Raw genomic sequence first — 27,991 nt, 5'->3', positions numbered from 1 at the left:
AATAAAAGGGTGAGGGAAAGGGTTGAGATGCTATGATTTGGCATAAATCTTACAAAATATATGTAGAATCTATGTTTTTCTACAATAACAAAACCCAAAAACTCTAAGTGCAATTATATTCAAAACATGAGAATATTGCTTCCCTTGCAAATGGTTTTCAAGATGACAAGTTGGAGAGGGAGCTGTGGGCAAAAATGAGGTTAACAAGGGTCTGCACAGGCTGAAGCTGGTCAGGATTCTGGGATAGGAGGGGCCACAAAGGAAGGGCCAGCACTTGCTAGATGCTAAGGTTGAGGAAGAGGATTCTCTCTGGTAGCTTCCAAACCATTCCATCATTTCAGCCTGCCCTTGGACTCCTGGACTTCTTCCTTGAGCCAGAAGATTCCCAACAATCACTCTCCCTAGCACCAGACCCAAAGGCTAACTGCAAGTGAGGTAGAAACTCTGGGAAGCATGTCAATGGCCACCTCACCATATGTCTTCAGCCACCAAATGAGAACCCCAATGCTCATCACAGGATCCCAATTGGACACAACAGGACATCTGCGGAAAAGATTTTTTCCCTCTTTAAGTCCAGCAACCTCCTCCCTTCCTTTCTCCCCATGTTCCCCAGAGAAGTTGGGCTAAATTCAAAAGCAAATCAGTGTAGGTATGTCTTTATCCTTGATACATGAGGTCTTGGTTCCTCCTTCTCCTCTCACTAATCATGACAACCAAATGGCACTACCTAGGGGAGCAGTCAAGGTTCACCTTCTGGGGGCAGAGCCTGCACAACCAGGCCCAAAATCATCCCAGTCCCCTGGGAGGCTGAAAGGGGAGTTAGGCCTACAGTTAATATTCAAAAATGGATGGTGGGAATGGGGGAAGAATGAAGGATGAGAAAGAGTCACTGAATCACAGGAGATAACTGCAAAGAAATGCATACACACACATTTCTAACTGAAGCACAGCCAGGTAAGGGCAGGCAGGGAAGGTCCCTCTGGGCGTGGGTGGTCACAGATTCTGGCAGCACTGGGGTTTGTTGGATTTCTGTCCATCAGTGGGGGGAGAAGGGGATGCTGATGTCTATCACATTGTTGTCAGGAGATTCATCATGTGCAGAGTGGTCAGCAATCTGCTTTGGGATACCATGTCGTAAATCTCTGTGAGAATGTTCTTAAAGGCTTCTTCCACATTGGTTGAATCCAAGGCTGACATCTCAATAAAAAACAAATAGTTTTTCTCTGCGAATGCCCGTCCTCATTAGTGGGCACAGTATGCCCGCAGGTCACTCTTGTTCCCCGCCAGTGTGATGACAATGTTGTTGTCAGCATGATCACGGAGTTCTTTCAGTCAGCGTTCCACATCCTCATATGTCAGGTGCTTGGCAATGTCATAGACCAACAGGGCTCCCACAGTCCCTCGGTAGTACGCTGATGTGATTGCAGGTACTGCTCCTGACCAGCTGTGACCCAGATTTGGCTTTTACAGTCTTCCTCTCCACCTGGATGCTCCTGGTTGCAAATTCCACACGGATGGTACTTTTACTCTCCAAACTGAGTTCGTTTCGAGTGAATCATGAAAGGAGATTGCTCTTCCCTACCTACCCCACAGTCACCAATCAGCACGGGTCCCCATTGTCCTCTTCCGTGGGATCCAGAAATTGCCTTTTAATCCATTTCTATAGGCTACCTTTCTAAGGGGCTTTACCCAAGGAATATGGAAAAAGTATTAGAGAAAAAAATATATTTTTTTCTCAATATTTCTGTCTTCTTCTTCCTTTCTTTCTGCTGAGGCAATTGGGATTAAATGACTTGCCCAGGGTCTCACAGCTAGGAAATGTTAAGTGTCTGAGGCCAGATTTGAACCCTAGTCATCCTGACTTCAGGGCTGGTGCTCTATCTGCTGTGCCACCTAGTTGCCCCATTTTTTCAATATTTCTAGAGAAAATAAAGAGAAGGTTTTTTTTTTTTTTTTAACAGCTTCCACTAACTCATTATGGAATTTACTAGAACTGATAAATATAGAAACAATTTTCCTTCAGTTTATTTTTGTTAATGAAGATAAATTTTATATAGCTTTCTTTTTATTATGAACAACAAATATCAGCAAACACAAACATTTCAGTATACAAAGAATTAAAAAAATTGTATATTAAACTGTAAATTTCTATTACATATAGTTTTTTCTTACAACAAAAGTAAAATTGCATATAATTTAACCCAGTAGAACAATAAAGTTCTCCTGTTTGTATCCACAATTTTTAAAGTTGCATTGAAACTTTTTTTTTGGTGTCACTGTCATTATCCATCAGATTTCCCTGCTCCAATCCCCAACCTTTCACCAACAGAACTTTCCCTTGTAATAGATAATTATAGTCAGGCAAAAGCAAACAGTGCATCTGAAAATATATGTCTCATTTTGCAAAACTATCCATTAAGTATTGGAAAGAGTACTGATGATTGAGTCTTCTGAAATCATTTTCATTTTTACAGACTTTTATAATCTTTTGAAGTAATTTTCACTTAAATTACTGTAGTCATATTATGTATATTTTTTCTAGGTTCTATTCATTTCACTCTGCATCAATTCACATAAGTCTTCTTAGATTTCTTCGAATGTAGCTCTTTTGATAATTAATTAAGTAGATTTTATTAAGCTTCTGCCATGTGGTGGGCACAGAGCTAAACAGTAGAGATAGGCAAAATATAGTCTCTGATCTCAAGGAGTTTACAATCTTTTGGTGCCATATTATTTTATTACATCTATGTGCCATTATTTGTTTAGCTATGCCCCAATTGATGGACATCACTTTGGTTCCAATTTTTTCTATAACAAAAAGTGCTGCTATGAAATCTTATGTATACATGCATCCTTTCTCCTTTTCCTTAACTTTTTTTTGGGGAATTTATTTAGTGTTGGCATAGACAAAAGCTTTGGTGTTTTGGGTCATGGTTCTATTTCTCCCCCAGAATGCTTGGTAGACCACTTCATAGTTTTACCAACATCATATTTATGTGCCTGACTTCTTAACAATTGAAATTTTCCTCTTTTGTCATACTTGCCAATTTAAGAGGTGTGAGGTAGAACCTTATAGTTATTATATATTTTTTAATATTTCTCTTATTTGTAATATTTATTTTATTTTTAAATTTTTATTTATTTTGTTGTATTTTTTGTTTTTATTTCATATTATTTACCTTATTATGTTTCCCAGTTAACTATTTTCTAATTCTGTTTCTAATTTATTTATGAAAATGTTGTTTAATTTAATGCTATTAAAATTGCTCATTTATATTTTTTGATCATTTTGATCCCCTTTTTGGTCAAGAACTCTCCATGTCTATAGATGTAAAAAGTATCTCACTCATTTCTTCTCTAAGTTATTATGACATGACATTTTGTCATGAGTTAATTTGGAACTTATAAGATGTGCAAAGTTAGTCTGAACGTAATTTCTGTTAGTTTTTTTTTTTCCATTTTTTCAGCAGTTTTTGTTGAATACATTTTATCCCACTAGTCTAGATTTTTAAAGTACTTTACTACTGTTTGATTGCTTCAGATTTTGTTTATCTAATCTGTTGCTTTAGTTTATTCTCTAATTCCATCATACTGGATGGTACAACTAGATCTTGGTTCTTTCCCCTTTGCAGACTGTACATTGCTGCTGTACATTGTGCTGGCATTAATGAACATATTCTGCTGATTCTTGGGGCTCTGAAACTATAGGTTTCTGGTGCCCTGCTCCATAGTGATACTGATATTTGGAGAGCGATCAGAAGATATGGATTAAGATATTTTGATATAGTTCTGAGTCCCTAGGAAATTGTAAGGGAAAGGACAATGCTTGTGAAGGAACCAATAGACTCAGAGTATGGATTTGAGCATAATTAATGGCAAATGGGGATTTTTGTAAGTGGGTATTATACCCCTATGCTTAAGTTGATATCTCTTGTGTGGGAAGAGTAAGTAGACCCTTGAACTTGAACTTCTGCAAATAGAACAGGAAGATTAGGGCTGCCCATTGCCCAAAGGCCAATATTGATCTTGTACCTGGAGGACATTCTGTGTACCACTACAATTCTAATTTGGCTGATTCATTTGTTGAGTAACAAGGGCAGTGATTCTGCACAGAGTAAGTATTTTAGTAAATCTGGTGAAATGAATTGTTTTATCCTTGAGTATGTATTAAAGCCAGAGTCAAAGTCAACAAGCATTTATTAAGCACTATGTGCCAGGCACTATACTAAGTACTAGGGATATAGAGGAAAAACATAAAATAGTCCTTGCTTTCAAGACCCACAATCTGAGAAAAGGATACTTTATAAAGGTCAGAAAGGGATGTGTGTGTGGGGGGGAAGGGGAAGGGAGGTAAGTTTAGGGGTAAGTTACTTGGTGGAACTGGAAATAATCCAAGGAGATTTGAGTTTCCAAGTTGATTTCATCTTAAAGAATGATGAATCTCTGAACATGATGAAGTCCAGGAAAGTAGCCAGAAAATGCAAAAGTTTTCTTTCTATATGCATCTAGATGAGATCTTTCTGAAATCAGGAAATCTGAGGTCAAATCCACCTCTCAGGGTTGTTATGAATATAAAATGAGATAATATTTGTGAAGTGCTTTGCAACCTTAAAATGCTGTTTGTAAATGTTAGCTTTTATCAATATTTCCCTCTCTTATTTAAAAATAGTTAGCTGAGTGAAGCTGAAATGATGAAGCTTCCTCTTAAAGTTTGTGTGAAACACTCAATAAAGCAATCATGCTTTATGGTGCCCTGGATGGATATGGATATAAGCAATTATGTCCAGTAAGAGTTATCTTCATTTCTCTCTGTGGTACCTCCAATGAGTCATCAGTTTTCTTGAAACTGTGTCAGTTTAAAGATATAAAGCTTACTCTGGCAGAAAGTGGAATATATTTAGAGCCAGAAAACCTGAGTTCAGGTATGTAAAAAAACAAAACATCTTACAAGAAGTCCACTGATTCGCTGATGAATGCAGGAAATATTTATTTTATATTCTTGCAAGAATGTATGCATAGGTTAGTAAACATACTTTTGGAACAACAAAGACAGTGTTTTATTTCCTATCCTGAAGCACAAGCACCTTCCCTGATTACCTATTAATTGGATGTTACAGAAGTTACACAATATGAATTTCTACCTCTCAATACATAGCCAGTCCCTGCTCTCAGGGAGCTTATATTCTTAAGGGGGAAGTGTTTAAAAAGAAACCAAAAAAATCCAGCATAATTTATGATTTTCTAAGTCAACTACAGGGATTTGTTTCTACTTACTTGAGTTTGATTCCCTTGTTCTTGAAGACTTTCTATTATTTAAATGGCTAAAGGATTGTTACTGTATAACCCTAATCTTGGAGATACAAGATTCTGGCATAGACAAATACTGGGGGAAAAAACCCATGAACTGCAGATATAACAAAAATTAAAAGAAAAGCAAAATGTTTAATGCCTCCTTGAAAGAGTGGCCCAAAATGAAAGACAATGAAGACTAGAAATTGTAGGGTTTGGCTTTGATGGGGGAACCCCGATACTGTCCTGACTTGGGGGGGGGAACAATGAGGTAAATTCTTGAGAAACTCCTTGAAGGGGAAAAACTCAGGCCTGCCTCAGAGAATCAAGATAAAGTGGTTTCATTCTGTTATCTTGGTGGGGCTAGTTGAATCCAGGCCATTCCTACTTAACCCAAGCTGGAGATCTAGATTTCTATCGACCTCTATTGAGTTGAAAATTGGCTCCCAGTAAGCTGCCCCATTCTACTGGAAATCTAGGCTTGGAGGCAGTAATCTCATTTAATTGAAACTTCTATTCAATTTGAAGATCTCTGCCTGATTTCAACTCAAACTCCCCCCCCCCCCCCCCCCCCCCCCCCCCTCCGCTCCTAGACAAAGTTTCAAATTACAAAATGGGCAACTTGGGGCTCATTCCTTGCAGAGGCCCAAAAATAGGAACATGTCATGCAAGGAACCTCTCTCTCTCTCTTCTTGTCATAGCTGTCTGCAAGGTCCCTCTGCCTGCTAAGAAGACATTCTCTTTTCAGCATTAACCCCTCTTTATCTCTATCACCTATTTCCCTAATAGGACCACACCGCTCTTTACCTCTGTCAGGATTTCTCTGAACTTCACTTTGCAACTGAGGAAGTCAGTCTTCCTAGCAAAGGCTGACTTCTCAGCTACAACAATAAACAACTTTTTGTCATTCTAACTTTTCAGTTCATAAATTCTTTTACAAAGGATCTGTGTCGACCAGAAAGGGTTCCCACAACTCCCTATCCTATGCTAGACCTCATCATCTTGTCCCTTTCAAAGAACTTAGTCTCAGATCTCAACAATCTGGTCCAGATGACAATTGATGCTAAATCTTTGCATTTTGCAGTGAATCACCTGATGTTAAGTAGTGATAATGAGCTAGAGCTTCAGGGACCAGCTTTCAGGTGTAATCTTATAGAGAATTATCTTTAATGTCTGCTTTCTTCTATTTCTATTGTCTTGTTTGTTACACCTGCTTTGTTCTATGGGACAGGATCACTTGTCATAAATTAGAAAAGGCTGTCATAAGCCTCTTGCATATAACTAGTTCTAGATATGTTGACATTAAAATTTTATCCATTCACTTGGTATTTCTTATCCTACTCACTAAAACCTACTCTTTCATGGGAGCCTTCAAACCCTCTGTGGAAAAGAGTTGTCTAAACCAGGAATTCTTAAACTTTTTCAACTTGTCACTCCTTTTCACCTGAGAAATTTTTATGTGACCCTGGTATACAGATACATAAAATTGGTACACAAATCAAACTGTAATGCTGGAAAAACTGAGCAAGATAGAGATTAGAGAGTATTTAATAATTTATTAAATGGAGAGATTTACTGGGACCAAATGGATCCGTGGTTTGGTCCCAGGGCTGAATGAGACTATCATCTCCAAGAATAAGGCAAACAATGAGAGTTCTCAATGACATATATACACGTGACTCAGACTCAGGGTAGACTGAGGTGGGGGCGGAGTTAGGGTGCTGAGAGCGGGAACAGGATGAGCCTCTGTAGAGGGGGATAACATGATAGGGGGAGGCACCCTGGACATGAGGAGGGGCATCTTGATAAGTCAGTATCTGACATTCCGATAGCTTGGGATGGGGAGAGGCATTCTGATATTCTAAAACATAACATCTTTTATCCTTATCAAATATTATGATAAAGAGGAAGGAGAGGTTTTCCAGGAAAATTGAGTCAGAACTGGGTCAGGATAATTATGGAAACTGAGAACTGTGGCATAACAAAACATTTGCTGATAATAAATCATAATTTTATGACCTCCATATTCAGTTATGCAATTCCATATGGAATTGTGACCCACAGTTTAAGAAGCTTTAGTTTAAACTGTCCTGGGGGAAATAGGACCCATCAATTGGGAGTTAACTGAGCTAGTGCTTAAGTGTACATGAAACCCCCTGAAGAAGCAGAGATCTTGATACTCAGGCAACTCCGTGCAGGCAATGGAATAATTAAGGACCTCAAAAGTTAAACTGGAACCATACTTAAAACAGTCATCATTATTAATGATGGTTCCTCAGCCCTTCTTCCCAGATTTCCTCTCCCCAAAAGACAGAATGGGGGTGGGGGGAGAGATAAGTCAGACCGGAGGGTTTATTCAAAACTGTGTATCTAGCTAAGGAATGTGAAACAGTAAAACCTCTTACCAGTTGCTCCTTATTCATCTCCTGCAAAAACTTCATTCTGTCTGATTGATAATTCCTTGCTAAAAGACATCCTGGATTCTTCCTTATCTGGACCTTGTTCTCCACTTGTCCTATGTTGGTGGAAGACCCAAATTTCAGTATATAAAAACTGTCCCAAACTCTTTCTAATTGCTTGACTCCTTTGGAGATTAGTTTGTCAGGTTTGGCATAATAAAGTGTTTTGTGACTATAAGAGAATCTCCTCGAATTCTTTCCATCTATGAACCATGACTCTCAAACACTTCATTAGGTAAGTCTTTCTGTAAGCTGCAACTGAGAAATCTTTGGAATGGAGAACCTTTTCTGCCACTAGTTATTGATTTGTTGAAGACACAGTTTTTAGGAGTGACAACTATGATGACAAAGTTAATATTTTGGGAACCCTATTAAAGTATTTAACAAGGCTAGCTGTCAAGTATGTATATGTTGTGCAAAACAAAACAAAACAAAACCCATAACTGGATGGTGGTAAACACAATCTCATACCTTTTTTATAATGTAATCAAGGTGATTTGACCAAGGGCAATAATAAAAGATGGTCACTTAGAAAAGATGAGTTAAGAGCTTTAATAGTGGTTACCATGGTGGTAGGTAGATTTGACTGATGCAGGAATGTCATTCCCATATAGGTATCAACTGCCTCTAGATAAGGGAAAAGACCAATATAATAAATTTCCCAGAGATAACTTAGGAATAACTTGCAATTGTATTTCACTAGTCCTTTGGAGGTCAGTGTTCTGACTAGTATGAGGAACACCATATCCTGACTTGTGCTTAAGGAGATCATATGTATCTTCATTCAGTGCCAAATGCAATCATGGCCCTTATATCCAATCATTATTGTAAGGCCATCAGTTTAATTAATAAATTTGGTCAAAGGTGCATGATAACTCTGGTGGGTACTGATATACTCCATAAATAATTGTGTTTTGGTAGGAGGTACTGGAAAAATTCTTCCATTTGTTGACCCCAAAGGGAGAGACTTTAATTGCCCCCTTTTTTCCATAGTTTAAATTGCTGAGCAAAGACCCAGGAAAGACTTCTCAGGAATCAATGTAGATAAAGATCTTCCTTTCAATCCCTCCACCCTCTTCCCTCAGGGCTCTTTTATCACTTCAAACCACTTTAGTAAGGGTCCAACATGACTGAAAAACAATGAATGGAGGCCAACTGCATGTACTTCTCTTGTTATTGGACTAGAAGAAACTCTTCTGTTTAGCTTTAAAAACCTTTCACAACCTGGCCCTGACTTATTTTTTTCTGGAATCACCAAAAAGAAAAAAATACTTTCCCCCCACTTTACAATCCTCTCAAGTTTATGTTTTCCTTCTAGATGCTTCTCTTTTCCTTCTAGATGCTTTCTTTCCTCTATACCTTTTTACTGCTTATTCCCTATTCCTAGAATGTACTCCTTTTTCACTTAAGCTTCATAGTCCCTGTCTCTCTTCAGGATTCAGCTTAAGCGTCATCTTCTGCACGAAGCCCTTTATCATCTTCCAGCCTCTCATTCCTTTTTTCCTGAACAATCTCATATTTAACTATTTGTCTTTACTTTGTGAAGACAGGTGATTCAGGGGATGGAGTACCAGGCTTGGAGTTAGGAAGTTCTGATTTTCAAATCAGGCCTCACATACTCACTAATTGTATGATCCTAGATAAATTACTTAACCCTGTTTGCCTCGGTTTCCTCATCTGTAAAATGAATAAGCGAAGGAAATGGTCAAGAAAACCTGAAACAGTCATAAAAAGCCAGACATGATTGAACAACAATTTATTTTGTACTGGTTGTTTGCATTTATTCTACATGTACTTAAGTATGCATGTGTTATCTCCTGATAGAATACAATTATCTCTTGAGTGTGTTGTTTCTATATTTGCATTTGTGCCCCCATTGCTAAATACAATGCCTACAGGTAGTAGGCACTTAATAAATATTTTTGATCAATAGAATTCCTACTGTGTTGTATTATTGTGTTTAATTCTGGGTATCATGGCTTAAGAAGGACATTGACAAATTGTAGAGCATCTGAGAAGAGTATCCAGGGTGGTGGAGGGTCTTGAGTCTATTAACATAACTTATTTCAACTTATTCCTAAATGATTAACAAATTCTCAAGTGGTTATAACTTCCCCATCCCAATGACTATCAGTATTAGATCTTATTCTCTGTCCACAGAGCTGATTTCATTAGTCCCATCTTCCTCAAAACTTCCCCTATGTCCCACTCTAAAGCTTCCAACATTTTCTACTGTGCTCTCTGGAATTTTGTCCAGTCTTGTTAATTTTGCATTCAAAACATCTTTTCTATATGTCTCCTTTTTCTCTTTTGATACTGCCATTATACTAATACAAGTCCTTGTCTCCTCATTCCTAACTATAACAGTAGATTGTTATACTCCTTACTTCTTATTCGAGTTTATCCTGTACAGACTGATCTTCAAAAATGCAGATGTGACCATGTGATTCCCTTCCCTCATTAATAAACTGCAGGTGCTCCCTATAACTCTTAGGATCAAATATAAAATCCTCTATCCGATACTGAAAACCATTCACAACTTACCCTCTCCCCCCAACCTTTTTAGTTTTCTTACACATGACTTTTACCCTACATGTACCCTGCAATATACTCATATATATACTCTGCAATCCAATGACACTACTCTCCTTACTGTTCCTTGAACAAGACAGTACATCTCTAAACTCTGTGCATTTTCATGCACATTTCATACCTGTGAGTACCAAATGAGTACTTCTCTCCCCATTCCTGGAATTTTCTCCTTCCTCATCTCTACCTTTTGGCTGCCCTAGCTTCCTTTCAGTCCCAGGGAAAATCCATACCTTATACATAATTATACATAATTCCTGATCTTCCTTGATATTAATTCCTTTTTTTCCTCTTGATTATCTCCAATCTATCTATAGTTATTTTCATGTAAACCCATCAAAAGCTTTTCTTTTCTTTTCTTTTTTTTTTTTTTTTTTTTTTTTGCCTTTCTTTGTATCCCCAGAGCAATGCTGGTGGAAGCTTAATAAATAGTTTTTGATTGGCTGACTGACTATGTAAAAGGATTTGGGCATGTATATAATCTGTTTTTGTTGTTTGTTGTTTGTTCTAGAAGAGGACCATTTATAGTCTGTAGAAAAGGAGATTAGGATGAAGGATATGATAATATCTCCAGGTAATTCAGTGACTGTCATGGTGAGTAGAGATTATATTTCTTTTGTTTGGCCTCATAGGGCAGAATTAGAAAACAATGTTACAAAGAGGAAGATTTCAAGTTGATATTAGAAAAAGCTTCCTAAAACAATTATAACTAATCAAAAATGAGCTAGCTTGCCTTGAGAGGTGATGTGTGAGAGAACTTCAAGCAGAAACAGGATGACAATTTATGGCATATTTTATAATGGGCACTTTAGACATGGGTTAGAATAGATGATCATGGAGGTTCCTTCTGATTCAAATTCTGTGATTCTGGGACTAGGTGGTCTTTAAGATATCTTTAGTCTTATTTTTATGATTTTATAATAAATGAATGATCAAATCAATCAATAAGAATTTATTCAGCTCCTACTACAATTCAATCACTATTCTAGGAGTATGGATGAATGAATGAAAAATGATAAAGTGTAGTAATGGGATGGGGCAGAGGAAGGGGCACAAACAGTGTCCATGGCCATCAGACCACAAAAAGTTATATTTTATGTCCACAAAATTTCTAAATGATTTTTATTATTACTGTTGTTGATATCATTGAAATATTTCATACCTGTGAGTACCATGCCTACTTCATGCAAGAAAAATCAGATATTAAAAAAACCAGTGACTTTACTGGAGATGACTCTCATTCTCCCATCTCTTATCAAAGTCAATCTGCATTTGGGGTTATAATTTTTCCAAGGAAAAGCAAACTCTGGGCAGACACTTCCCAAATCAGCAGAAGGAAGGGCCTGTCAAAATGAACAGTCAGTGGAGAGTCTTGGTTCAAAGTCCCAGGCTGAGAAAGAAAGGTGGAGGTGGCTGCTGCCTTAGTGCCTTTCTCATTCATGTCCACAGCAACTTGGTGTAGTATCTACAGGTTGGGGGAGATAGTATATAGGAAATTAAATTTAATTCTTGGTCTGGGTGATGATATAAAGTCAGATAATATATGGTCAGATATATATAAATAAAAAAAAAATAAATGAGATACCTATGGCATGGCAGAAAGAGGACTAGACTTGCAATTTGAAATTATGAGGCCAAATCTCACTTCTGACACTTAATAACAATGTGAATTGGCAAATGTTCTTAATCTTAGTTTCTTCACCATAAAATGCAGGGGTTGGATTATCTTAGTTTCTAAGGCTACTTTCCATGCAAAAAGGATTATGATTTTATGAATGAGTAGGAACTAAAGAATAGCTAAATTAATGGAATAGGTCATATAATTTAGAGCTGAAAGAGACCTTAAAAATATTATCTCTTTATTTTACAGTTGGGGAAATTGAGGGTCAAAGAACAGAAGTCACTTTCCTAAATTCACATGAGCAGAAAGCAGCTGACCAAGAACTCAAGAATCTAAAGTGTAGATTGGAAATCCCTGATGGACTCTTCCAGGATATTACAATTACAACAACAATGGGCTTTGGAATCCCACAAGAGGAAAGAAGTCAAGACACAAATATTACTCTTGTGACAGAGTTTTCATGTTATCCAGCAGTGATGGCTGTGAATATAGTGTTTTATGTAGTGCTGTTGAGAAAATCAGAGAAGTAGGGAATCATCTTGACTATTGTATCTGGGCATGGAGTCCAGGTAGGGAAATATGATAGATGAAAGCTAATCTTTTGAAAGATTAAAGGAAAGAAGAAACTATTCACATTTATCACCTTACCTTTGAGACTGCTTGATGTGGTAGTCCAGTAAAGTTGGATAGATTGACCTTCGGAGTGAATATGCTGGAAAAACCCATTCTGGGAAGGATTTCTTCCAGGTTATATATCCCAGAAATTGAAAACTTTGGCAAATGTAAATTTAGCAGACTTCATAAATAAAAAAAGGAGAAAGAGAAACAAGTTCTGTTTGATTAGTCATATTGTTCCAGTATTATTCTTCTCTCCCTTCCTCCTTCCCCACTTGAGTAAGGAATAGATTTTTAAAGTGACACTTCAATGAAGAGTGGGGAGAGAGTGATATCAGCCACTTGTGCGTGGAGTACAGCCAAAAGGAAGTAATTAGCCAGGCAACTTCTATGACCTACATACCACTTCTTGAAATAACATAAGCCTTTCTTAGAATCCTATAACTGAGCCACTAAAATGAAGACAGGGAAGGGAAGGTAATAACTATGATTTCTACTAGGTGTCAGACACTGTATTTAGAGTACTTTTCACAAATATTATCTCATTTGATCCTTACAACAACACTATAAGTTAGGTGGTATTGTTATCCCCATTTTACAGCTCAGGAAACTGAGGCAAAAAGAAATTAAATGATTTGTACAATTGATCAGAGAAATGCAAATTAAGAGAACTCTGAGATATCACTAAACACTTGTCAGATTGACTAAGATGACCCAAACGATAATAACCAATGGTGGAGGTGATGTGGGAAAACTGGGTTACTGACACATTGTTGGTGGAATTGTGAATGGATCCAACCATTCTGGAGAGCAATTTGGAACTATGCTCAAAAAGTTATCAAACTGTGCATACCCTTTGATCCAGCAGTGTTTCTACTGGGCTTATATCCCAAAGAGATCATAAACGAGGGAAAGGGACCCACATGTGCAAAAATGTTTGTGGCAGCCCTTTTTGTAGTGGCAAGATAATGGAAACTGAGTGGATGTTCATCAATTGGCTGAATTGCTGAATGGGTGAATAAATTATGGCATATGAATGTTTTTTTTTAATAATTATAACTTTTTATTGACAGAACCCATGCCAGGGTAATGTTTTACAACATTATCCCTTGCACTCACTTCTGTTCCGATTTTCCCCCTTCCTCTTTCCACCCCCTCCCCCAGATGGCAAGCAGTCCCTATACATGTTAAATATGCCACTGTATATCCTAGATACAATATATATGTGCAGAACCGAACAGTTCTCTTGTTGCACAGGAAGAATTGGATTCAGAAGGTAAAAATAACCTGGGAAGAAAAACAAAAATGGCATAATGTTATGAATGTTATGAAATATTATTGTTCTGTAAGAAATGACCACCAGGAAGATTTCAGAGAAGCCTGGAAAGACTTACATTAACTGATGCTAAGTGAAATGAGCAGAACCAAGAGATCATTATTCATGGCAACAACAAGACTATACAACTATCAATTCTGATGGACGTAGCTCTCTTTAACAATGAGATGATTCAAACCAGTGCCACTTGTTCAGTGATGAAGAGAGCCATTTACACCCAGGGAGAGGACCATGGGAACCGAGTATGGACCACAACATAGCATCCTCACTCTCTCTGTTGTTGTTTGCTTGTATTTTGTTTTCTTTCTCAGTTTTTTTTTTCTTCTTGATCTGATTTTTCAGGAAGGAGAACTTCCAGGAAGCTAGAGACTTCAATTACTGGGACATATCCTCCTCCTAAGACAAATCAGGATGCATTTAAGCTTGAAAAAATGAGAAAACAATAGGTCCTAGCACATTTCCTGGGGCACTGTGAACTTTACTTAAGATTGAGTCTCCAGAAAATAACAATGTTTCAGGGAATCACATGATAGAAAACAGGAACCAGGGTTGGTCAAAGAACAATGCTTTTGTGTTGTGCTGGTCACAACAAATGGCACCCAATATAGGACCCTGATCATGTCAGGCACTGATAGTCAAAGGACTGAAAAATGAAGGGAATGATCTTAAACTTTTAGTTATTTAAGTTAATAAGAAAGTAAGGGCTAAGAAAATTAAGAGCATTTCTTTAGGATGTTTACAACAATGTGCCCTTGTTCTTGACTGGCTCCCAAATTACTCCTAGTGAATGGAAAGCCGCCAGAGAAATGTTATACAAAGTATGCAAAAAGAAAGACCCCGCCCTGTCCTTCTCTTCTGATACCTTCTCTTTGTATAACATTATAAAAATTTGCTTATCAAAACCAGGAGAGGTAAAGGAAATTGTAGACATAATGAGGGAACAAAATAAGGGTTCAAAAGAGGAGGAAATAGGGGAAAAGGCAATGAGCAGCCCACCTGGTGCTCTATCTAGTGCTCCTTTATGCTGCCCTTCATACAATCCTATACAAGAACTGCATACCCCATCCCCAAAATGGCTATTGAGAATAAAGAGGAATTGAAAGACTTAGCTGTATATTCAAAGGTTCTTATGATTTGCCTTGTCATAGAGGATGCACAAGGAAACAGGACGTGGCAAAGCTGGAGTTAAACCAACTGAAAGAATTAAAATCAACTGTAATGAATTATGATCCCATGGCCTCTTATATTGTCACATTATTAAGAAAACTTGTCTGGAGATATGTTAGCCCCTTTTGATTGGCTTCAGGTCACTAAAGTATGTTTGTCACCTGGAGACTTTTTACAGTGGAAAGCTAATAACAGAGAAATGTGCTAATGCATATTTTGTTTTGATGAGAACACAAGGTGCTGCTGCACCTAATTTAGACATGCTATTAGGTACAGGTTATAATATGTCATAATATGTTACTAGGAACTCAATTAGGGTATACTTTGGAGGTTTATGTGTTATCAAGGATGTGCATTACAGGCCTGCAAAGAGATAGTGACCAGTAGACAATTTACTGTAGATTTTACAAAAGTGTAACAGGAAGAAGGGGAAAAAATTCAGATTATGTGGCCAGAATAAAGCAGACATCAAAAAGAACCTTAGGTTATTTAGGGGATTTACAAGAAATTATTAGACAAATAGGAAAAGAAAATTGTGGTACTGATTATAAGAAAACATTTTTATTGCTCTGATGCTATTTTGGTACAGATGATTAGGAAGAGTACGGAAGTTAAATTTATGACAAATCAAGTACATCTTGTGGCAGAAGCTCAATAAGCAGTTAGGAATAAGGGCAATAAGCTCACTTGTTTTAAATGTGGAAAGACGGCACATTTCAAAAAGGAATGTAGAAATGGAGACCAGGTCAGATCCAGACCAAAGCAAAAATGTCCTAAATGTCCAAAAGGTTATCATTGGGCCTCAGAATGTTGATCTAAGCTGTAGGGAAAAGGAGCAAGGGGCTTAGCCGTGAGCTCCAAACAAACTATAGAGGTCTATATGCCTCAGGACACACTCCTTTACTTCTCTCAGCCCAAGGAAAGGCAGCTGACACCCTCCTTGTACTGCCTCTCCCTTAGAAGTAACTTGTCCTTTAGAATTTCCTTCAGGGTAGTCAGGATTTATCCCTTGAAAAGTAAAACCCTCCTTTTAAAACTCCCTTGAGGTATTAAAGGACTTATTTCAAAAACAAAAAAGGGGGAATGTGTAGATTTTCATTATGAGTGTCAACACACAGACCAAACAAAAAGGACAGATTCAGTAAATAACTGGATTCCAATAACCATTGAAAACATAAGATATGAAATCATAAAAATAACGCCTAGTGATCCTCTATTATAGGTACTCACACAGAAAGAATCCCAGATGGTTTGGGCACAGGAAGGACAAAAGGAAGAAAGACCTCTCATTACTTTGAGGGTTGAAGAAAAAGATATTTAGGGATTGATAGATACAGGAGCAGACAGATCAATAATTAATGAACAGTAATGGGAGTTGACACGTAGCATGTCAGTGGCTGAGATAAGCATGAGGGGAGTGGGAATGGGAGAGAGAGACACCAACAGAGTAGTCACACGTTATGTTGGAAATTTGAGAACAAGTAAGGAGGTTTCCTCCTGTATTGTTTACCAAATTTACATATTGCTTTCTGGAGACAGGACATATTATTGCAAATGTAAATGAAGCTTAATACAAATTTTTAGTAGGGGCCCTAATGGAAGAGCAGGCCACAGTTGATCCTATACAATGGATTAGCGATAATCTTGTGGGGCTTAATCAGTGGCTCTCTAAATCAAGAAAATAACTGCCCCAAAAGAAATAGTAAAGGAGCAATTAGAAAGCAGACATATAGTTGAGACAAACAGCCTCTGGAACTCTCCCATATTTTCAATAAGAAAGAAATCTGGTAAATGGAGGATGCTTACAGATCTCAGGAAGGCTAATGAAACTATGAATACAAAGGGAATTTTACATCTTCCATCTCTAAATATGATTCTTGAAAATTGGCCTTTATGGATAATAGACATCAAGGAGAATAGAAATTCTACACCTTTACATCTGCAAGATGTTCAACAATTTGCATTTTCATTCCTTAATGTTAATTTGAAAGCACTTCTTAAAAGATATACATGGAAGGTACTACCATAAGCAATAAAAAAGCCCTATATTGTCTCAGAAATTTGTGGGGGAAATTTTCCAACTTATTTGAAAAGCCTACCCTAAGGCTTATTTGATATACTACATAGATAATATTCTTTAAACATATCCCAATATATGAGAACTTGAGAAAATTCTAGCTGAAACAACACAAGCATTAAGGGATTGTGTATTGCCCCTGACAAAATTCAAAGGGAACCTCCCTTCCATTATCTTGGCAGCATGCTTACAAATAAATAAATCTGACCCCAAAAGGTACAGATAAGAAGGGATCAACTAGTCACATTGAATGATTTTCAAAAACTAATTGGGAATATTAGTTGGATTAGTGGATGTTTAGGAATTCTTAATGAAATAATGGCACCATTGTATCAAATTTTAGAAGGTGACTCCAGATTAAGTTCATCTGGGTTATTAACAAAGGAAGTGGAAGAGGCTATTAAAATAATAGAAAAGGCTATTGCAGAAAGATGCGCTGATTGAATAAAAGAAGGAAAAGGGTTGCAGATCAGAATCTTGACCTTGAGATATACACCTATAGGCATAATCATATAAGGTGAGAAAATCATAAAATGGAGATATCTACATAATCAGCCATTCACTTCTTTAGAAATGTACCCAGTTACAGTAGCAAAATTTATTTCCAAACTTATCAATAGGTGCTTATAACTAAGTGACAACAAACCTGAGGTGATATATATCTCTTAAAATGGAGACCAGATACAATAATTAATACAAGGAAGTCCTGAATGGCAGATTATAATTAGGATCCATGCTGTGCCAATTAAATATGACAATCCAAAAGGGATTTTAAAATTCTTATCAGAAAATGAATTTATATTTCAGGAAATTACATCAGAACATCCAGTTTGAGTCAAAAACATATTTACTGATGTTACAAATTCTTATCTTGCCTATATATATGGTCCTGAGAATGAGCTACTTAAAAAAATCAAAACATTTTTTTCAATCTCCCCCCCAATGAATTGGCAGCTATTACAACTGCCTTAGATTTTCAGAGCCTATCAACATTGTATCAGATTATCTAGAATAGAAACAACCAATATTAAAAGAAGCAATAATAAGATATTTTGTATGTTTCAAGATCTTCAAGACATAGGGTTTGTCATAATCCCATATATATTTTACATGTTTCTTCCTACACTAACATTGGAGGACTTCTATTTATGGCAATCATATAGCAGATCAATGTCTTATTGGGACCATGGAAGAAGCACAGGCATCACATAAAACATTTCACCAATCTGCTCAGGTGCTCAAAAAAATGTTTCAAATTACCAAAGAGCAGGCTGGACAGATAGTCAAAGGATGTTCGGCCTGTGTTTTATTTCATTCTCTTCCCCCCTCCTTCCTCCCCACACCCCAAATTCAAGGATATTAATTCCAGAGGTAGATATCCTAATGAACTTTGGCAAATGAATATTATGCATGTATTAGAATTTGGAAAATGCAAATATGTGCATGTTACTGTAGATTCCATTCAGTGTTCACTTACACCTTTGCTCTGGGAGGAGAAACTATGAAGCATGTAATAGACTATTATTTTGCTTCATCCTTTTAAGGACCCATCAACAGGTCAAAACTGACATTTCTTTATAGTTTAAGAAATTCTGTACTTCTTAGGTTATTTCACATGTTACCAGAATCACTTATGATCCTACGGGACAGGCTATTGTAGAATATAAGAATAGAATTCTGAAAGTTATTCTTGAAAAAAAGGGAGGAGAAATTTCCCAAGAACAGAATTGCTAAAGCACTACAAACCATTAATTATCTCACATTGAATAACATGTCCCACACTCTAACTGATTTATTTATTTTTTCTATACTACATCATTCTTCCTCAAAGTGGAACAGAAAAGGTTAAGGGGATAGCTCTGTTGCCTGACCCCCTATTACATCATGTGATATGGAAGGATGTTAACAGGGACATGGAGGAGCCCTGGTAAGGTAATAATTTGAGATTGAGGTTTTCTTTGTATTTCCATGGATAAAGGAGACACATGGATCCTGGAAAAATTGTAGTTGCCCTATCCAAATTGATCCAGCACATTAAGACAAAAGAAAAGTAGACTCACAGAGGCCGATGACACTGCAAGGGGAATTCAGTGGCATGGCTCCTGCAATTGGCCCTAGTTGGGGCACAACTTAAAATGGGAGAAGGAAAAACTAAAACCTTCTCAGGTATTATACAAACTTCACCTTGGGTGAGAATAGTTGGAGGAGAGAAATACATTCCTGAAATTCTATTGCATGATAAAGGATCTCAATATTTAATTAAGGAATTTGGTATTAATGAGCATAGAGGGGAGTCAAATAGTTCAGTAATTAAGTTTAATTTTACTGAACTTACTTGTAATGTTCTTCTCTAAATTGTAATATTCTGTGGGAGCAGGTTTCTTGGGGGGCTTCTGGAGGCAGCCTTAGTTTCAGTTCAAAGTAGCCAGGAGTTAAAGTCCAAATCCTTTATTGTCTCCTCCAAAGTCTTATCTCCTTCACTTGGGACTTGGCTAGTTTTTCTTAGAGGCCTTCTGTAGTCTTGGTTCTGAGAGCTTAAGCAGCCTTCTCTGGCTTGTGAATCTCCTTGATTGAATCCTGGCTGAGGCTCTGAGAGCTTCTAGTGGGCTTATCCTCTAGTGGACTTGTCCTTCCTGGCCTTTAGACCTCCTCCTTATATATCCCACACTAAGTATACAACAATCATCATATCACTAGGATACTGTTATTTGTTGTAGGATTAAATCAATCCTAAACTAGATTTAACCACTGTCTCCTCAATTCCACTTAGTACCTTGTTTCAAGTTCTGGCCCATAACATCTCCTTGTAGGATCAGATTAATCATACTGAACCATGCTAAATTAGATAATTATTGTCTTTATCAATTCCACTGACTTAGTACCTTGTAAGAATGCTAACACTTACTAAAGATCCTCCCTTATGTGTTACTACAAATGCTAACTTTGACAGCTGTAGCCTGATACAACCTATTTATTTTCATTATAAATATGATCCCCTTTTCACAAACTTTTAATTAGCTAATTTAATTAGCAATTAATGTTGCAATCTTCCAATTGTGTAAAAAAGGCTTTATGTCCATAGTCTCATAAAACATACATTTCTTCAATCTAATAACTACTATTATGGATATAGGGACAGAACTGGGAACAAGTCCCAATTGGAGCCTTGTTTGGATTGCAACCTCTGGGAATCCAAAGAAGCTGATCCTCCTTTTCTGGACTCGAGAACCCAGCAGAGACTTTGTCACACAATTTAGAATCAGACTTATGTGTCTTAATGACTTAATGACTCTCATAATAGCTATATGCATGGAGGATACCCCAAACCAAATTGGTGGGGAAATAATCAAAAGTGGAATGATTAGGTTTGGAAAATCACATTACTATTTGCCCCTACAGAGGGATATTATCAGAATAGAAATAAAAATGTATCATATAATGCTTTAGTGCAGGCATATTTGGGGAATGATTATGCTTTCATGTGGGAAGAAATTGGCCAGGTGATAATAGCAAAGGTAGAAAGAGTTTATAATGTTATTTGCAGGGAATGCAAAGTTTCTGAATGCATAGGAAGTAAGGTTAATGCCAGTATTATGTTTGTTATTATGAAATCTTCATTAAATATGTTACCTATAAAGAGTGATAATTGATATCATATGCAAGTAGATCATTCCTTAGAGAACATTGAACATTTATTTAGCAAAAGTGGAAAGAAAAGATGTATTTCATGTATTGTTTTTGGTATAATTGAATTATTTCTATTTTAGTGTCCAGTGCTTCTCTTGCTATGTCTGTAACCACTGTTCAAAATCAAGTGGTTCAAGCTAGCTATTTGTATGACCTTACTCTGAGCATCTCTAAAGGGTTTGCTATATAGAATAAGATTATTAAGGAATTTTATTAAGCTATAAATCAATTATGAAGCTGTAAATCAATTGTCCTTGAAATAAAACAAGAAGTAGAAATATTGAGGATTAAGCAAAGATTGATGTGTGATTACAGGCTTACTAGTTTCTGTATGATTAATAAGAAATACAATGTTAATGTTATTTGGAATAAAATTAGAAATAACCTTAATGAATTATGGGGAAATTCAAATGTTACACTGAATATTGAAGATTTTCAAAAGATTACTGATATGTTAGATAAAGAATCACATGAAAATTTAGAGCCTGATCAGTCTGCCCAAGCAATTGCTGATTGGATTAAGAGAGCACAAGGGACATTCAGTGTTATTGGGCATGAAATTATACTTGTAGCATTTGATATAATTTTACTTATTTGTATCTGTATCTGTCGACCTACTATGGTAGGCTGTTTTATGACCATTGTTAAAAAAAATTGCAGAGAATGTCCGCAGGCAGGATCTCAGACTTCAGGATTTAGAGCACCTCAATAAACAAAAAAGGGAGAGATATAGAGAGCTTGCAGGAAACTAAAGACACCAATAACTGGGATGTTTCTCCCCTCCTAAGATAAATCAACAGTGCATTTAAGCTTGAAATCATGAAAAAACATAAGATCTTGGCACATTTCTTGGGGTACTGTGAATTTTGCACAAGGCTAAGTTTCCAGAAACTAATAATATGCTTCAGGGAATCCGATCATAGAAAATGGGAACCAGGGTTGGTCACAGAACAATGCTTTTCATGATAACCTATGGTTTTAAGGTATATAAGCATCATGAATTCTTTTAATAAACAGCTCTGATGAACTATCAGCAATCTTATCTCTTTATTTTCAACTGCCACTAGCCCATTTGCATTGTGCTGGTTATAACAACTAACTTCTATAGAAGGAGATTTTCCTGACAAATGCAATGTTCATATTTATTTTTTAAAAGACATATTTAATCATACTCCTTCTATGTATCTCTCTGTGCTTTATCATGCTCTATTCTAGACAGTTGCCTTCAAAAGGCTCTTAGAGGAATCATGTGAAATAACTTATGGAAACCATTTTGCAAACATCCAAGAGCTCTATAAAATACCAGATCTCTGAGGTAGTTTTCCATTCTAAAATTCTGTAATTTTGTGAATTATAGGTGCTAAGATGAGAGGAGAGGAACTAAATTGGTCTGACCAGTTTTTGCATAAGATTGAAAGGGAAGGCTAAAGTTGTATCTCCAGTCCCCAGGTAGAAAGAAAGAGGAAGCAGATGAGAGTAAGATAAGTACTTATCTTACTGTACTTTTATTTAGAATGTTGTCCTTTGCTTTTTTTTTTCATAATTTATTTATTATTAGTCTTTTATTTCATAATTTCAGAAAGGAACTTGGTGATGGTTGGTTTCCCATTTGTGAAACTGATTTACTAGAGACTGGTTAATGGATATATAGCTAGATGATTCAGTGGATATAGTACTGGGTCAGGAGTCAGAAAGATGTGAATTCAAATCTGACCTCACACATTTACTGAGTAAGTCATTTAACCTATTTTCCTCATTCCTTTGGATGGAAATGGCAAACCATTCCAATATCTTTGCCAAGAAAACACCATGGATGAGATGATTCACAGGATCATAAAGAGTCAGAAAAAGAATAAAGAGTCTGAAAAAGAACAAAACACATTTGCTGTTTCCTCTCTCAATAAACTATGTATCTGGGGGAAATTAGAATTAATGGGGAAACAAAATATATTACCCTTCCCACAAACCTTGTATCCTCTACCAGCTAAGATACCTCCCTAGGCCCTTAGAAATCCAGATTCCTCCAATTACCTGGGCAATAGTAATTTGTTCCACTTCTTCAGGGTCTCTGGCTTCAGAGAATCTTCTACTTGTCTCATTTTCCCTTCATCTGGCAGAATGAGAAGGATGAGGACATTTTCAATGTATTCCATCTGGAGTACAATGCAAGACAGCTCCTTATCATACAAAAACCGGTGTTGTGCCTTTTGGTGCATCATTGAAGATCTAATAATCTTCTTATCCATAGAAGAACTTAGATGGTTCTTAATCCAATAGTGTTTGAAAGGGTGTATCCATTTGGCTTATGAGACAGAAATAAGGAAACCATAAATGAGTAAAACTAAAGCTGACATATTCAAAGATAGCTTTTTATCTGGCATTCATCTTCTGTATAGTTAGAAGCATCAAGGTCAAAATAGCTGTGCTTGATTCTTGGCTCTACCACTTACTACCTTTGAGATCTAACTTAAATGAGTTTCAATTTCCTTCTCTGTAAAATGATAAAGGTCAAATAGATGAACTGTAATTTCCCTTCCACTTCTAAAATCTATGACTCTGGGGGAACCATTTAGCTTCCAGACAAGAAAAGACAATGCTCTATAGCTAGGCTGTTCACTTGGACAACTTGGACAGCACCTGGATCTTGAAAATAATTTTTCCTTTTTATACACTTTATTTATATTTTACTAGCTGTGGTATAAATCAGCCCATATCTATTTGGCTCAGTTTACTCAACTACAAAATAAAGAGAATAATAGTAGATCTACCTCCTAGGATTGCTGTGAGGATCAAATAAAATAGTATTTGAAAAGCACTTAACACACTGCCTGGAACATAGTAGATTAGTAAATGCTTATTCCTTTCTTACCTTCCTTAATTCTATCATCTGGACCTGGTAGATAGTTTCTATAGCAACTTGTTGTGATGTTTTACATTGTAAGTCCTGGTAGCATAATGGAAGAGCAATGGATCTAGAGAAGGATCTCAATTTGAATCTTGAATTTTTAAAATTACTTTCTAACCTGAGACTAATTCCCTTCTTGGTCAGCCTTGGTTTTCTTATCAGTGAACTGAGGAGGTTGGGATTAGCTTATCTCCATCATCAAATTCTATGAAAGTTTCTATTTCTATTAGGCATCATGTATTTTTTTTTCCATCTGTTCTTTAATTTAATCTTTCAAGATGTAGAAGACAATTTTATCTTTTGCCTAAAGAGGAAAGGAAGTACCATATGAATGAAATATACTTTAAGACAATAGAATGTGATTCTTAAAATTGTAAGTTAGTTTCTTTTAGTTGAAGTATCGGTGGTTTTTGGGAACATGGAAAGGTAAACAGCAACTTAAGATGAAATTCTTTCCTTTTCTTAAGGAAACTATAATGGAACCACCCTAGCACGAAATTGGAGCAAATTTGATAGTGAGAATGAGAGAAAATTGAAAGAACATTTTGCAAGGTAATTCTTATAGAAAAAAAATTACCATTGCTCTTGGCATTCTTCCTTCTTTACTCCCATGCCTCATGTTGGCACCCATCCAGGATAGCTCAAAGTCATCACTGAGAGCTTTGATTTTAGTTAGATATTTGCAGTTAATCTGTTCAAAGTATTCCAAGAGATTGTGCTCCTTAGATGGTTTGAAGCCCCTTATTCACAGCAGCCTTAATGATTAAGAGGAAAGTAAAGAGTCTTGTATAGAGAAATATGGATCCAGGTAGGAAGGGTCAGAGGAACAAACAGATCTGAAATGTAGCTTTGATCATAATGATTTAATACTATATAGAAGGAACCATGTAGTCAGCAGGAGAAATAAAAGAAAGATAGACAAGAGACTTGTTTGCAAAGATTTTTCAGAGTTTCCTCTTAGAAGAGTCCCAGATGATCCCAGGCTATCCCCCACTTTTTATTCACCAACTTCCAAATGAAAGCTAGAGACAGGTGGAAATGAGAAAGGTAGAGAATAAGTACAACTACAGTAGCATCTCAGTATCCCTATAGCAGCCAGATAGTGTAAGCTTGGGGAGAAAAGTAATAGCAATAGATCTATAGAAATAAAAGAATTGGAGATAAGAAAAACATTTACCTTTAGGATACCATTAAGTAGTCTTTCTTAAAGTATAATCTAGCTCCCTATGAATCCCTGAGACACTTTCAAGGGGTCCTAGAAGTCAAAACTGTTTTTAATAATACTTCTAAGAAATTTAACTTAATTTTATTATATTTAATTACATTTCTAATACAATAAATAATGATAGATATGACCCATGTAAACAAAAGCTCTTTAGAAGAGTCCTCAGTAACTTTTAAGAGTATAAAGAGATTCTGAGACCAAAAAGTTTTAGAAATTCCAGCATTAAAAAATCAGAAGAATGACTGCTAAAGACAGATAACTCCTATATAATAAACAGAAATGAACAAATCTTTCTAAGAGACTTCTCAAATAGTTCACAATAAAGGAAACTGACTTAACATTACTTGAGAAAGATAAAGATACTATACTACTTCTACAAAGCACCTGGAAATGATACAGGAAAAACTCCAAAATACTTACAACAAAGAATTAAGTGAAAATATAAAAGAGGCTCTTAAGGAAGAAATCAGTAAATCTAACAAGAAGATAGAGAATTTAGAGTAAAAGACAGACACTTCATAAGAGTAGATTTTCTAAAACAGAGGAAGACAGAATGGGAGAACAAAAAATGTAGATGTAGAAGGAAAATTAAGGAAAACAAAAAGTTAATAAAACAGTAAGAACATGAGAGTTCTGTGAAATAACTGTAACCTGAGCTTGTTTGGGGATGCTCAGGTGACTTAACATGGAGATTTCTTTGAGGGGCTTTTGGAGCATATCTAAATTGTCTAACAGGTTTCCTACCAGAAAATGTTATGAATAGTCTCCTTTGATTTTGGTGGTTTGCATCTTTAAAACTTGAGACCGAATCTCTTTTTGTTTAGTCTTATTTGTTGTGAATGGTCAAGATCCCAGTTCACCCACAAACTGGGTGTCGTGAACTGAATAGGTAAGAAGGGAATGACTTTCTTTTCTTTTTCCCTCTTTTATCTAAGAAATGGGCTCAGAGTGTGCTTATTTCTGTTCTATGCTGTTTGTCTTCCTTGGCTTCAAGTGTTAGAAGTGATCCTTATAGGAGTTGGGATTTGAGCCCTGGTATCCTTGAATCCAAAATTGTGAAACAACATGAAAGATTACTAAGAAGCCTAACTTTCCTACGAAACCCCAGAAAATATCATAAAATGTCTTCAGTCAGACTAATAATAGAAAAATCTAAAATGACTCAAAAGTTAGTTTCTTTATACAGTAGAGAAATGCACAAAACAATAACCAGAAGAGAATCGAGAGTTATGGAAGGGTTGGACTAGGAAACCAGTATTAATTCAAGTAAGTGGAAATGACAAATGCTTATGGAAGGTTGGGGTATAAAAAGCCAGCAAAATACTAGCTTTCAATGGAAGTGGGTCAAAGAAAGGAACTAGAATGAATTCCAGCAAATAGCCTTGAACCCTACCAGTGCTTGGAATAGTGATGTCTTTAGCTAGTGTCAGTTCCAATAATTATATTCCTGAACTAAATGCTGGTTCTGGATAGATCATGGGGAACTGAAACAGGACTCAGTCATATAATTCTCAGGAGCTACTTTAGAAGGCAGGACCAAATCAGCATCTGGGTACCAGTATAAAAAGAATTATGCAGAAGACTGAGATGAACATTATCTCCAATATCACACTGGGGCATATCAGTGCTTTGGCAAGATACATTAACATATTTGGATTGAGAATTATGAAAAGAGAAGAAAGAGAATAAAGGAGGTCTCAACCTGTAGGAAATTCTGACAGAAGTTAAGGATTGAGGTAGAAAATGGGACTTGATACCATCTAAATCAGTAGTATAACTGGCAGTTACATTCAGATCATAGAGAGAATAAGATTAAAACAGACTTTTCCAACAGTACCAGAGGGGGGTTGACAGGATATAAAACCCCAATCTAAATGGCCCTGAAAATGAGTAACATTTGTGCATAAGAAGAAGACTCTAAAAACAATTCATATGAGCTGAGACCCAAAATGTAAATTCAGAAGAAGAAAATAACTCCATAACAACTATAAGCAGGCGCTCAGAGGAAAAAGTTTGTCCACAAAGACTATAAAAATGACATGAAGAAATAAAATGAGACTAAAAGGAAATTATTCATGAAATTAGAACTTTATAGAAAAAAACCCTAACCTAGAAGAATGAAAGAGTGGATTCCTTAAAGACTGAATAAAGCAGAACTCAGTAATTCCATAAGACAATAAGAAATTTTAGAACAAAATCAAAAGATTGGAAAAAATATCTATTAGCAAAACCCCAAAAAACAAAAAGCCAAAACTGATTTAGAAAACATATTGAGGAGATATAATTTAAGAATCATTAGAGTTCCTAAATATAATGGTGGAAAAAAGGGTATCATATTTCAAGAAATCATAAAAAGAAATTGCCCAGGAATATTAAACCTAAAGGACAATGTGAAAGTAGAAATAACTCAATAATATGCCTCCTGAAAGACACTATCAAATGCAAACTCTTAGTAATGTTATAGCCCAAATATGGTATTTTCACATCAAAGAAAACGTGTTATAAGAAGTGAGAAAGAATTAATCCAAGTGAAAAGGAACCATAGCTAGTATTGTACAAGACCTGTCAGCTATTAAGATGGAGGAGAATAGATCTTGGAATATGATATTCTGAAAAACAAAAGCTTATATCCAAGAACAACTTATTGTGAAAAACTAAGTATAATTCTACAGGAGGAAATGGATTTTCCATAAAATTTTAAGCATTGAACATTAAGAATGCAAGAAAAATACAGAAATTTGAGCAATTGGAAGGGACTAAATAAAGTATTTATATTCTAGTAGGGGAGCAGAGGAGTGTATCTTGATAATCCTAATGTCTTTATGTGTCACAGAGGAACATAAGTTAAACACTAGACATTTGTGTAGATTTACTCTATATTGTTGGTTATAAGAAAGGAAGGAAAAGGGGTAAAAGGAATATTCTATGAAAAAAATGATGAATAAAGTATTCTTATTCTAAATGAATAAATGAGATGAGAGAAAAAGAGTATATAAATATAGAGGAAGACATAGGGAGTGG

The 27,991-nt window shown here is 36.2% G+C and overlaps 1 protein-coding gene and 1 pseudogene across 2 annotated transcripts in view; both read right to left on the bottom strand.

The window, feature by feature from the left end:
* LOC111721103 (serpin A11) overlaps positions 1 to 27,991 on the bottom strand; it is a 48,834-nt gene that overhangs the window by 879 nt on the left and 19,964 nt on the right. Inside the window, exons 3-5 of one of the 2 annotated variants that reach the window (XR_004232107.1) lie at positions 22,872 to 23,142; positions 12,607 to 12,754; positions 7,695 to 7,804 (exon numbers count right to left, since the gene is read on the bottom strand). Coding sequence is in view for 1 of the 2 variants with exons in the window: in XM_023504706.2 (XP_023360474.1) it covers positions 11,599 to 11,802; positions 12,607 to 12,754; positions 22,872 to 23,142 (623 nt within the window). In the remaining variant the exon portion in view is untranslated. Of the gene's footprint in view, positions 1 to 7,694; positions 7,805 to 11,274; positions 11,803 to 12,606; positions 12,755 to 22,871; positions 23,143 to 27,991 lie in introns of those variants that run through there. The other variant, XM_023504706.2, reaches the window with a different exon arrangement.
* On the bottom strand, positions 62 to 7,730 carry LOC100922857 (annotated as a pseudogene).

This window comes from Sarcophilus harrisii, chromosome 2 (assembly GCF_902635505.1).
Source record: "Sarcophilus harrisii chromosome 2, mSarHar1.11, whole genome shotgun sequence".
NCBI lineage: Eukaryota > Metazoa > Chordata > Mammalia > Dasyuromorphia > Dasyuridae > Sarcophilus > Sarcophilus harrisii.
The sequence above is the reverse complement of the archived record's forward strand: the minus strand, read 5'-3'. Positions and strand labels throughout refer to the sequence as shown.